Consider the following 14,231-nt stretch of genomic DNA (forward strand, 5'->3'; position numbering starts at 1 on the left):
AAGAGGAAGAACTTTCCCATTAAGAAATGGACGGCAAGGATGCCCCCTCTCACTACTTTTCAACATTGTACTGGAAGTACCAGCCAATGCACTATAGACTAGGAAAGGAAATAAAAGATACACAAATTGAGAAGGAAGCAATAAAACTGCTGGTTTGAAAATAAGCATGAGGGACGCCTGGGTGGCTCAGCAGTTGAGCATCTGCTTTTGGCTCAGGGCATGATTCCAGAGTCCCAAGATCGAGTCCCGCATCAGGCTCCCTGCATGGAGTCTGCTTCTCCCTCTGCCTGTGTCTCTGCCTCTCTCTGTGTGTGTGTCTCTCATGAATAAATAAGTGAAATCTTTAATAAAAAAAAAATGATTGCTTATGTAGAAAACTCCTGGACCTAATAAGTGATTATAGCAAAGTTAAAGAACATAGGGTTGATGTACAAAAGTCAATTCCCTTACCATATTCCAGCAATGAACATGCAGAATTTGAAGTTAAAAACCAATACCATTTACATTAGTACCCCCAAAATGAAATATTTACATATAACAAAATCTGTAAAAAATTCTACTTGAGGAAAACTATGAAACTGATTAACAAAATGAAAGAACAAAATAAATATTCCATGTTCATTAACGGGAAGACTCCATATTGACAAAATCGTTTTTCCCCCACTTTGACCAATTGATTTCAGTGAAATCCCAACTGAAATCACAGTTAAGTCATTTTGTAGATATCAAACAGATCTAAAGTTTATATGGAGAGGCAAAAAGACAAACAGCCAACACAATATTGAAGAACAAAGAAGACTAACATCACCTGACTTTAAGACTTAGTATATAGCCACAGGAGTCAAGACAGTAGTAGTATTGTAAAACAACAACAGCAAAAAACTGTAGACAAACATCAATGGAACAGAAGAGAGGCCAGAATTAGACCTACATGAATACAGTCAACCAATCTTTGACAAAAGAGGAAAGGCAATACAACAGAGCGAAGATAGTCTTTTCAACAAATAGTGTGGAAACTAAACAGTCACACATAAAAATAAAAAATAATCTAGACCCAGACCTTCCACCCTTCACAAAAATTAAAATAGATCAGAGAGCTAAATATAAAACATGCAACTATAATACTACAAGATAACACAGGAGAAAACCTAGATGACCTTGGACATGGTGGTGACTTTTTAGATACAACACCAAAGGACAATCCACAAACCAAATAATTGATAAGCTGGAGTTCCCTAAAATTAAATACTCTGTGAAGGACAATGTCAAGAAAATGAGGAGACAAGCCACAGACTAGAGAAAAATATTTGTGAAAGCCATATGTGACAAAAGGTTGTTATCCAAAATATACAAAGAACTCTTAAAATAAGTAAACAATGCAATTAAAAAGTGGGCCAAAGACCTTAACACCTCACCGAAGAAAATATACAGATGACAAACATAGGAAAAGATGTTCCAGATCATATATCATCAGGGAAATGTAATTTTTTAAATTTACTCATGAGAGTCACAGAGAGGCAGAGACATAGAGAAGCAGGCTCCACGCAGGGAGCCTGATGCAGGACTCGATCTTGGGACTCTGGGATCATGCCTTGAGCCAGACGCAGACGCTCAACCGCTGAGCCACCCAGGCACCCTAGGGAAATGCAAATTCAAACAAAAATGAGATATCACTACTATCAGAATGACCAAAATCTGGAACACTAACACCAGATGAAGTGTTGATGAGGATGTAGGGCAGTAAGAATTCTCATTCAAGGGATCCCTGGGTGGCGCAGTGGTTTGGCACCTGCCTTTGGCCCAGGGCCTGATCCTGGAGACCCGGGATCGAATCCCACGTCGGGCTCCCGGGGCATGGAGCCTGCTTCTCCCTCTGCCTATGTCTCTGCCTCTCTCTCTCTCTGTGTGTGACTATCATAAATAAATAAAAAAATTTAAAAAAAAAGAATTCTCATTCAATTGCTGGTGGGAATGCAAAATGGTACAGCCACTGGGAAGATAGTTTGGTGGTTTCCTACAACTAAACATACTCTTACCATATATCATCCAGCAGTCATGCTTCCTGGTATTTACTCAAAGGAGCTGAAGACTTACGTCCTGCACCTGGATGTTTACAGCAGCTTTGTTATTCATAATTGCCAAGACAGAGGCAGCCAAGATATCCTTCAGTAGGGGAATGGATAAACACTTGGTACATCCAATGGAATATTTTGCACTAAAAAGAAATGAGTACTCAAGCTGTGACAAGACATGGAGGAATTTTTTTTTTTTTTAAGATTTATTTATTTGAGAGAGAGAGAACACAAGCAGGGAAGAGGGGCAGAAGAAGAAGAAGGAGCAGCAGACCCCTTGCTGAGCTGGGACAACCCTCTCCTCTCCCCCAATACAGGTCTCCATCCCATAATCCTGGGATCATGACCTGAGCAGAAGGCAGAGGCTTAACCGACTGAGCCACTCATGCACCCAACATGGAGGAATGTTAATTACCTATTACTAAGTGAATGAAGCCAATCTAAAAAAGGCTATATCCTTTATGATTCCAAATACATGATATCTGGAAAAAGGCAAAAGTATGGAAATTAAAAACATCAGTGATTGCCAGGTATTGAGAAGATGAGGGGAGCCAATGGAGGAATAAACAGAACACAGAGGATCTTTAAGGCAGTGAAAATACTCTGTATGATACTATAATGATAGATGTTAGTATACATTTATTCAAACTCAGAATATACACCACCAAGAGTGAACCCTAATGTAAACTGTGTACTTTGCATGATTCTAATGTGTCAATATAGGTTCCCTGAGTGTAACAAATATACCAATCTGATGGAGGATGTTGATAATGAGGGAAGCTATGGATGTGTGGAGATACAGAAGGTATATATGGAAGATCTCTGTAATACCACTTAATTTTGCTGTGAATCTAAAACTGCTTTAGAAAAGATATTTTTCAAAGTAGTAAAAATAAAGGAATTAAAATGTACACTACAGCTATAAATACAAATATCTATTTAATCTAATAAATATACTTTACACATGAAAGCAATAAGACAGGAAGATACAAGACATATAGAAAACAAAATTCAATTATCAAAACTAATAAGTGAATTCACTAAGGTCATAGGATACAAGATCAATATAGAAAAATCAGTTCTGTTTCTATATAGTAATAATGAGCAATATGAAAATATAAGAAAACAATTGCATTCATAAAAACATCATAAACAAAATACTTAAGAATAAATTAAAAGAAATACCAGACTTGTGCATTGAAAAAAGACAACATAGTTGAAATTTTTAAGTATCTAAATAAGTACAGAGAGATTCCAAGTTCATGGATTGGAAGAATAAAGATTGTTCAGATGACAATTCACCCCAAATGGACTTACAGATCCAACAAAATCTGTATCAAAATGCCCACTGACTTTTTTGAAGAAACTCTCAAGCTAATCTAAAATTTGTATGGAAGCGCAAAAGATCCAGCCAATTTTTGAAAAAGAACAAAGCTGGAGAATCTATACTTTGTATTTCGAAACTGAATATGAAGATACAGCAATCAAGAAAGTGTGGTACTGGCGTTAAGTACCGTCATATAGATGAATGTAACCGAATGCAGAGTCCTAAAATAAACACGTATGGGCAATTCATTTATGATGGAAGTACCAAAACAATTCATTAGGGAAAAGATAACTGGACAGCTGCATGCACAAAGATGAACTTAGACCCTTCACACCACACACAAAAATTAACTTCAAATAGTTCACAGATCTAAAAGGGCTAAAACAGAAAATTTTTCAAAGAAAACAATAGAAAATCTTGATGACCTTGGTTTAGGCAGCGGTCTCAGATGACACCAAAGCATGATCCATAAAATTTGAAAATTGATAAACCAGACTTACACTTTAAAACTTGCATTTCAGGGCACCTGGCTGGCTCAGTTGGTTAAGCATCCAACTCTTGATTTCGGCTCAGGTCATGATCTCAGGATTGTGAGAACAAGCCCCATGTTGGGCTCATGTGCTGGGCATCTCCCTCTCCCTGCCCCCCCCCAACAAAAACAAAAACAAAAACAAACTTTTTGCATTTCAAAGACATTAAGAAAATAAACTGGGAGAAATTAATTGCAAATCTGATATAGGACTCATTTCTAGAATATATAAAGACACTTACAACTCAATAATAATAAAAGGATAAATCCCAATTCAAAAATAGCTAAAGCCTTAAACACAAATGTCTATAAGCACATGAAAAAGATGCCCAACATCATTAGTCAATGTGGTAGTAGATGTTAAAAATCACAGTGGGTATCACTTCATACCTATTGAATAACTATAATAAAAGACCATAAAATGTTGGTGAGAAGGTGGAAAAACTGTAACATTCATACATTACTGGTAGGAATATAAAATGATATATTTTACATTTGGGGAAGTGATGGAAATGTACTAAAATTGGATTGCGGTGATGATTACATAGCTTTGTAAAGAATATCTCAGCAGTAAAGCTCTTAAAAGAAAAATTAACCACTGTATCACTAGACTTCCAGTTTATAGCACTGGGATGAGTTAGACAATACCACAAGGAAACAATCAGATAAATAATACAAGATACTCTGTAAGACAAATGACTTACAATGTTAAGGACCAACAAACAGATGAAAAACCATGGGACTATTCCAGAATTAAGAACTAAAGATGCACAGCCAAGCATAATGCATCAATATTGATTAGACTACACTTCAGAAAAACAAAGACATTTCCGGAGTAGTTGGGAAGGTTTGAATTTTTATAATATCAGATAATATGAAGTTATTGTAGATTTTTTTTTTAATGTGTGATAATGGTGTTTGGTTGCAGAATGTCCTCAGTATTAGGAGATGTTTGCTTTAAAAAAAAAAAAGATGTTGCTAAAATATTTAAGAATGATGTACCATGTCATCTGCAACATACTTGCAAATGGTTCAGCAAAAATAACTGTATTTGCAAAGATAAAGAATGCATGGAAAAATGTAAATAAGTGAATCTAGTTGAAACATATTCAGAGTTTCATACTACCTCTTCAAACTTTTCAGATTTGTAATCTTTGAAAATAAAAAGTGGGGAGGAAACTCAATTACATTTCTATATACCAGGAATGACTTTTTAAAAAGATATAATACTATCTAAATTATGACATACCTAGAAATGAATATATATACACACAATATACAAGACCTCTTTGGTGATAATAAAATTTTATTATGACATTAAAAAGACTTAAAGAAGAGAATATATCATGTTCATGGACTAGAAGGCCCAGTATAATGATGTAAATTCTCCCCATATGGCCTATAGAGTCATTGCAACTCCAATTAAAATCTCATTGTGTTTGGTTTGCTTAGTCTTTAGGAGGAAATTCACAAGCTGTTTCTAAAACGGATATGAAAGAGCAAAGAACCAAGAAAAGCCACAAGCTCTTGAAGAATAACAAGGTGAAAGGACCTGGAGTACTATATATCAAAACTTCTTTTCAAGATAGAGTAATGAAGAGAGTGTATATTGGCACAGGGGAAGACCAATAAAACAAAATAAATAGTCCAGAAAGAGATGTCTGTACATATCAACACTCAATATATAGCTGGAGAAGGCACTTCAAAGCAGTAGGGAATAGAAGGTCTTTTCAATAAACAGTGCTGCAACAGATTAACCATATAAAGACACAAAAAAATTACCTCATACCACATGCTGAAATCATTTCCAAGTAGGATGAAACCTCAATGTGAGACACAAAACTATAACGCATTTATGAAGGAAATATCAACCATATTCATGAGCTAGAGAGAGAATAATTTTTAAGTGAAATATAAAACATTTTAACCATAAGGTAGAAATATATGTGAACATATTAAAATGTTAATATATCAAAAACACTGTGAAAGGACAAGCCACAAATTGGGGAAAGATCTTGCAAATACAACTCAGAGAGTAGTATCCAAGATATATATAAGAATCCTCTGCAAATTACTGGGGAAAAAATGGACACAAAACTTTAACACATACTGCACTCACCAAAGATGACATCTAACTAGCCGGTAAACATGTTGGCGTTCTCATATGCTGTCAGCAGGAAAAGTAAATAAGTCTTTTTGAAGAACAATGGGGCAGTATATATGAACATATGAAAGGTGTTCAGCCTCATTTGACATAAGGAAAATGCTAAGTAAGACCACAATGAGATAACACTATACACCCAACAGATTGGTAAAAATTAAGAAGCCAATATCCCCTTAGGGGAATATAAATCAGTACAAGAATCTCTGGGAAATAGTTTGGCGTGATCTGGCAAGAATCTAACGAACCTGTGCCTCTGTTGTTCTACTCGTAGGTATATATCCTTTTAAAAGTGAATACTCTAGAAGCCTGGGGGAGCATGCAACTAGATCTTGGGATTGTAAATTCGAGCCCCATGCTGGGTGTATAGATTAAATAAACCTAAAAAGAAAAAAAGTGCATACTCTAGAATACACAGACAATATATCCAGAGCAGCACTGTTTGTAATATCCTCAAATTAGAAACCACTCAGATGTCCAGAGTAAAATGGAAAAATTATATTCATATAATGGAATAAGCAAAGTATAGATATATACGATTATATGGATGAATCTTATAAACATGTTTAGCAAAAGAAAACAAGTTTCAAAAGTCTACAATATAATTTGATCATATAAATTTCAAAAACAGGAACTAAATATTGTATTTAGGAGTATATGTATACATGTATGAGTGTAAACTATAAAGAAATGAGAGTAGGGCTGGTGTTAAAGAGGAGACAAGGAAGGTGATGGAGACGATCATATGTGGGAATTTCTGAGGTGTAAAAGCTATTCTATTTTGTGACATGGGTAGTTACATGGGTGTTCACTTTAAGACTTTAAACTATGTGTGTATATACATACATACATGTACATCTCATGTACTTTCTGTATATTCCACAATAAGAAAATATACAAATAGCCAGTAAATATGAAAAGACATTCAACCTTTTAAGTAATTAAGAAAATGAGAATTAAAATAACAGTGATCACCTATCATGATTTACTTAAAATATAAGACTGCTAATACCCATTTCTGCAGTTATAAAGAAAAAGGCATTCTCATACGCTGTCAGTAGGAAAGTAAATTAGTAAAGCCTTTCTGAAGAACAATGTGGCAATATATACAAAAATGCAAAACCCATATCTTGTGAATTATCAGTTCCAATTTTAAATATCCCAATGAAATACTAGCGCGTGTACTCAAAATATATGTACAAAAAGATGTATACCAGTGTAAAAGATATATACTACAGTAGTGCTTGCAATAGTGAAAAAAAATCAATGTCAATAAGGAAGTATTTATGAAAAGTGTCAGAACCCACACAATGGAATCCTATGCAGCTATTAAAAACTAAGATAAATCTTTATGAATGGGCATGGAAACATCTCAAAGATATTAAGTGAACCTAAGTCACAGAACAATACACACATAGCATAACCCTGTTTTTAAGATATAAACACGTACATATATTTTTTATATAAAGATGTATGAAAAACAGACTACAATTTTAGACTCTAACCTGTTAGTGATTACCTCTCAGGCAGGGAGAAGCAGGGTGAAGAGGGCGCTTTCACATCTTACTCTATACAGTTGACCCTCGAACAGCTTGGGTTCAAATTGTGCGATCGGTTCACTTTTATGTGGGTTTTTTTCAATACGATACTGTAAATGTACTTTCATTATGATTTCTTAACACTTTCTTTTCTCTAGCTTACTTCATTATAAGAATAATACATACAACATATAACATACAAAATATGTGTTAAGTGACTGGTTATGCTATTGGTTTAAGGATTCTGGTCGGTAGTAAGGTATTAGTAGTTACGTTTTCAAGGAGTCAGTATATGCCAGTTTTCCACTGCACAGGGGGTTGGTGCCCCATGCTCCCAAGTTGTTCAAAGGTCAATTATATACACAGATATTCCATGAATATTTTATAAGAACATATCCATGGACTACTTGCATATTTTTTAACAGGTGGTAATAGGAAACAACTGTATTGCTATTTATTCCATTCCAATGAGAACTGAATACATTTGGAAATAACTTGCTTTCAAAGCTAAGTCTTTTGTTCCTTGGGGGGCCTGAGAGCCTACGGTTGTGTTACAGGGCTGTCAGCCATCAAGTGATAAGTGCTGTGTAGGATTCTAAGTGACTGGGTCTATCTCCAAGTTTGCCCCTGGAAAATATTTGCATACATTCTCATATCCTGGCTCACTGGCAAAAGCAATAATGTTTTTCCCAAAGCACTTTGCTAAAGTAAATTCTGATGTACACATCAAATCACAACCATAGCAAAGTGTAGATGTGGCTGTCAAGATGCATGTTTAGACCTAAATTAGTAATCATACCCTTGGTGAGTGACTTTTGGAATAAGTAGTTTGGATTTGGATTCATAAGGAAGAACCAAGACTCCACAAAAAAAAAAAAAAAAAAAATCACAAGATACATCATCTCTTTTCCTTCTTCCCTCCCCTCACTCCCATAGCCCTTTCCAAATCAAATAATTTCCTACAGAAGTGGGAAAGAGTGGGAAAGTGAGTTATTTGGGAACTGGTAGTGAATCAAAATATAAGCACTATCAGTGTATTTATGAAGGAAAATCCAACTACATCCATACATTTTGGTGTGCATTTTATTTTGAGGGGGATCATATCCACATGAAGAAAAATTGCCAAAGTATCCTTTAATCTTGAAAGCTAGGCCCCTGCCTTGCTGTGTCAGAGGAAAGCAAACTAAGTCAGTAATGCGGGAGACATCCCTGTTTCCATATGCACACTGACAGGAGGGGAGCTGTCTAGGAAATGCATTTTGATTGATGAACAGAGGAGAATCTACACACGTGTTAAATACAAATAGAAACACATCAGCACACACAAGTCATTAGCCTGGTCCTCTGCATCTGCTAGCATGCATCTTTTCCAAAGACTCTCTTCATCAGTGGTGTAAGCACTTGGTCTCATTATGCCTCCTATCAGCAAATACCTTTTTATTCTAGAATGGAAAACGAACTGGAAATTAAATACATCCAATATTGATGCTTTATTTCCATAAGCCACCAATAAGAGAATGAATTTAATTTTAATACATTTATTTTTGTGTGACTCTTAATAAAACACTTTCAAAACATTCTGTACATTTCAAGCCACTTAGAACCGCATTACATTCTATAAACGTGATTTGTTGGGATGAGGTGCCAAGATGTCTCTGTACAAAGATGTACAATATGTACAGTCACTATAAGTGCAAGCTGTGCAAAGCAGTCTAGAACACTAATTCATGCCAGAGCTTAGAAAACATCTCAACACTTAACACTAAAGCTTGAAACTGCATTGTTGCTTTTTCCTGGGCAAATGATTATTTTATAAACAAATATATGTATATGTCATATAGAAAGAATAGTTTGCCTCCTCAGCTCAGCCAGCACCATGCAGCTGACTGGGTACATTACAGGGCTGCTCTTCTAGGCTTCTTTCTCCAGGGCACCATTTTGCCACCCTCAATGGTTGTCTCATCACTGAGCTGCCGCCGCCACTGCCTTTGACTGAACTACAGCAACACTAGGAGATTTAAATTTGGGGAGATAAAGGCCAAACTTGTTTTCAATGCCAGCGAAAGTGGCTGTGGCAAGTCTGTATCCACCGATGTGATCAGGATTGGCAGGAGGAAGGTCTGCGATGCGTGACTTAGGTGTTGGTTCTGAGCCAGACGGTTTGCTGTTGATAGGAAAAAGCCAATGGTTAGAGGCTCCAGACTGATGCGGGTGGCACGTGAGGAGGCAAGAACATTTTCAGTCTCCCCCCATGTGCCACAGAGAGGAGTGTTTGTCTGGCTACTTCCTTGTCATCTATGCTACATTTGTCATGACTTATAGCTGCTTTGAAAGCAACACTTTCACATTTTTTTTTTTATTTGGAAGAGAAATGGCCTCAATTTATAAATAGAGCCACAGGGATCCCTGGGTGGCGCAGCGGTTTGGCGCCTGCCTTTGGCCCAGGGCGCGATCCTGGAGACCCGGGATCGAATCCCACGTCGGGCTCCCGGTGCATGGAGCCTGCTTCTCCCTCTGCCTGTGTCTCTGCCTCTCTCTCTCTCTGTGTGTGACTATCACAAATAAATAAAAAAAAAAAAAAAAAAAAAAAAAAAAAAAAAAAAAAATTATAAATAGAGCCACAGAAAAAAGATCAGAAGAAAATACACTTAAACATTAACACTCTCTGGGATCCCTGGGTGGCGCAGCGGTTTGGCGCCTGCCTTTGGCCCAGGGCGCGATCCTGGAGACCCGGGATCGAATCCCACATTGGGCTCCCGGTGCATGGAGCCTGCTTCTTCCTCTGCCTGTGTCTCTGCCTCTCTCTCTTTCTCTGTGACTATCATAAATAAGTAAAAATTAAAAAAAAAAAACATTAACACTCTCTGAGAAGTAGGACTGTGAGTGATCTTCTCTTTTATACTCCCACATTTTCCAAATTTTCTGCACTAAGCATAAATTAGTCATAAAAAGTTTGCATCTTTCTTTTATTTTGATATAGTTTAAAAGACTAACTTTTGGGATCCCTGGGTGGCGCAGCGGTTTGGCGCCTGCCTTTGGCCCAGGGCGCGATCCTGGAGATCCAGGATCGAATCCCACATCAGGCTCCCGGTGCATGGAGCCTGCTTCTCCCTCTGCCTATGTCTCTGCCTCTCTCTCTCTCTCTCTCTCTGTGACTATCATAAATAAATAAAAAAAAAAATTTAAAAAAAAAATAAAAAAAAAAATAAATAAATGGCTAACTTTTTAAAAGCAGACTCATGAAGGTAATCATTAAATTTAAAGAGACATAGATACGATTCTTACTCTTACAGAATGTGAAAACACAAAAGACCCTGGAATTGTAAGATTGCTGTTCTTACTTCCTACTTTGGAAAAATCCCTCTACTTCGTGGCTCAACAGCTAATTCCCTATTTGGCCTCTGAGCAAGGAAGAGGGTAAAAGGTTGATGAGGTAAAGACCCAGATATCAGATTTGATCATCTGCTGAAAAGCTAATTATTGCCTGCTTGCCCACCCAGCAGATTCAACAAGTAATTCCCTTTCTTCCCAGGACTGGCTCAATTTCTGATCTAGATCTCACCAGTGATTATGTCTATAGGCATATCCTCTCTCTGAACCTGTTTTTTCTGGTTTTTAGCTCTAATAACATCTATATCTATCTAATAATCATGGTGAATAATGAAGTCTCAGAGGTGTGAAAGAGCTTGACTGAGTCTTGGAAAGAAAGTTCATAAAAGCCTTACTAATACAAATTTACATTACATCTGGTGTAAAGGCCATGTGATAAAATTCAAATAATACGGACTTAAATCCATGAAGCTCTGTATTTACTTACACTATAAAAGACAATTTATTCACATAACATTTTAATTTGCGACTTGCCTTCACTTTCCCCAAGTCGCTGCTTAACACTGCATGATGTCACCCTACCGAGATCTTATTCCCCTAATACTGAAGCTTCTCAAGCCCACTGTTTGTTTTAAATGCATTGGTCCTGTAGAATTCTCTGTCCTACCAGTTCTAAGAGTCCCAACAATGCCTCTGTCTGCTGAACAAAAACCTATTTTGGTTTTGGTGCTTTCTTTCACAAGGAGTTAACAGCTGCACTTACAGGCCTCCAAAATCAATGTAAAACCACCGCTGGAGAAGTTCATAGGTGACCAGAGTAACACCAAACTGGGGAGAAGATCGAAACACTCGAGCTGAAAAAGAGACGGGAGAGGGGATACTTAATATGACTGTGGCAAAGGCAATAAGTAATGGAAGCAGGTCCCTAACACTGGCCAGCCATTCTCTAAGGCCCTAGCCCCTACCTGCAGTCCCCTTCCAAAATGCTGAGGGCCCCTCTTCCCGGAGTATCTTCCTGAAACAGTCAATGACACCACTGTATGTCGTCTGGCCTGCACGGGCGGCCACTTGCAGTCTCGTCTTGATGACATCGGCGGGGGTCACCAGAGAAGCAGCAGGCACACCTTTCAGGAGAAAGGCACATTTAAGTCATCCAACGTACCTCATAAAGAACAGAAATACTGCTAACGTCTAACAATATGATTAGCAACTCTAACTGCTCTAACTCAAAGTTTCTTAAATAGATGCCCAGGCACTCTTGGCAAAAAGGACACACAAACCTATTAGTTGCTTCAGTGTGGAACAAAATTCTTTTTTCTTTCTGAATTAGGAAAATCACGCTACATTGCATAATACCAAAGAACTATGACAGGAAAAACTGCAGCAATATTACTAGGACAATTCCCAAGTATTCCCTTTTAGGATTCAATTATATCACCTCCTTTTTTTTTTTTTTTTTTTTTTTGGTAAATAAGATAGAAGTATTTTTGTATATAATAAGAAATGAGGACACTGTCAGTTTAATGAGATGCTAGTGCTTCTTGCTTATTCTTGTCACCTTACGGTGCAAGGTGAATGTCAATACTCACATCCATTCGCGTGTTTAAGGGGCCAACTCAAAAAAAAAAAAAAACAAAACAAAAAGGGGCCAACTCAAGAGTTGACTGGGACTCTTTTCAGACATGCTTACATGACAGAAGTCATTACCACTGGAGCAACAGCAGAACTGACCATCCAAGGCCTTATCATCTATCCCCTGTGCCTAAACTCCTGGTCATGCCGATATTAATCTGCAGCGGGATACCCAAGATGGATTTCACAACCACATCTCTCACTTATAGAACAAAGCAAGGAACAAAGGAGCAAGATAACCTTCCTCAGAGGGTTGATATTCAATTTGGCCTGAATATCACCAAATCATGCCTAAGCGGATGGAGCCGGCGGGCTTGTGGGAGCCTGTTACAGGAGGATGCAGATAACCTCCCCTCCACGTGGCGCTGCACTGTATTCAGATGAAACCAGGTAATTTGCCTGTCGTTGGAATGTTCTGAATTCTAAGCGTTCTGAGGGCCTGCCAGTAAGGCTTTATCGGTAAGAATTAGAAAAAATAATCTCTCATTCTGAAAACTAACATCAAATATCTGGGGAAGAAGTTGGTGCTGACAGTTCCATGGAAATGTTAACTTGGTTCCATCAGCCACTGGCAAAATGCCTGTCCACGATTAGACTGTTCTTTGGCTGGATTTTTGCTGCTGACTAGAAAGCACAGGCAAAAGCTTGGAGGGAGAATGTGTTGGCCCCATTTAAAACTGGGAGACTGGGCAGCCCGAGTGGCTCAGTGGTTTAGCGCTGCCTTCGGCCCAGGGTCTGATCCTGGAGACCCGGGATCGAGTCCCATCTCGGGGTCCCGGCATGGAGCCTGCTTCTCCCTCTGCTTGTGTCTCTGCCTCTCTGTCTGTGTCTTTCATGAATAAATAAATAAAATCTTTAAAAATCAATCAAGCAATCTGGGAGACTTTGGCGACCAAAAAGGGGCTGGATGAGCACGTAGTGCCAACATGGAGCAGGCCGCTTTTCTGGCTTTCAACTGACTAAAGTAACAAATGCCAGAGGACAAAGGATTTGGTGGACCCCAAATAAGGGCTTGGAGCTCCCTGGGAGAGTTTCTTAACCATCACGAGTCATTCCCTGTCTTCACGGATGAGAACAAGAACATGGTCCTTCCCAACACACCGCCGAACCCCACCACACTCACTGCACTTCCGGAAGTGCTCAGCAGGCTGTCCCGCTGTCCCGCCAGGGCACTGGAGGAGAATGAACCCAGTGAGAGCTACACGATACCATGAGCCCAGGCTGGCAGACCTATACTGAGCATCTGGATACTGCGTCTGAGTTTGTGTTCACCCTTCACGTTTCTATCCCTGACCTGTGGTAATGGGTGGCAGACACACAGCCTTTACCTTCCTCTGTCATTTCTGAGTGCTGGTGCGGCCAAGGACATCTGGCCCTCCCCTTCTATCTCAAGCTAGCTCCTTCAAGAAGAAGGCTAGACCTGTGAGATCAGAAGGAAACATCTTACTACCTTCCTGCATATGTTAGGCTCCTCTTTCAAATGTTATCTCTTTTGTGTCTAATTTGGGAACTGAGACCAGATGAAGATTGTCATTTGTTCCACTGACATCTAATCTCCTTTTATTACTACGCTGGCCATGAAGGGAAAGCAAGAATGAAGAAAATGAGACTCTTGCCCTCAAAAGCTCCCAGGCTAGTACAG

General features: G+C 38.3%; 1 protein-coding gene across 4 annotated transcripts in view; it reads right to left on the reverse strand.

Moving 5' to 3' along the window:
- Positions 1–8,692: 8,692 nt before the first annotated feature.
- Positions 8,693–14,231, reverse strand: part of SLC25A12 (solute carrier family 25 member 12) — a 206,338-nt gene continuing 200,799 nt past the window's right edge. For all 4 annotated transcript variants that reach the window (XM_025460184.3, XM_025460180.2, XM_025460181.3 and 1 more), the window contains 3 exons: positions 11,923–12,081; positions 11,721–11,811; positions 8,693–9,791 (listed from right to left, as the gene is read on the reverse strand). In XM_025460184.3, the coding sequence (XP_025315969.1) occupies positions 9,590–9,791; positions 11,721–11,811; positions 11,923–12,081 (452 nt within the window). In that variant the 3' untranslated portion in view covers positions 8,693–9,589. The remainder of the gene's footprint in view (positions 9,792–11,720; positions 11,812–11,922; positions 12,082–14,231) is intronic.

This window comes from Canis lupus, chromosome 36 (assembly GCF_003254725.2).
Source record: "Canis lupus dingo isolate Sandy chromosome 36, ASM325472v2, whole genome shotgun sequence".
Lineage (NCBI taxonomy): Eukaryota > Metazoa > Chordata > Mammalia > Carnivora > Canidae > Canis > Canis lupus.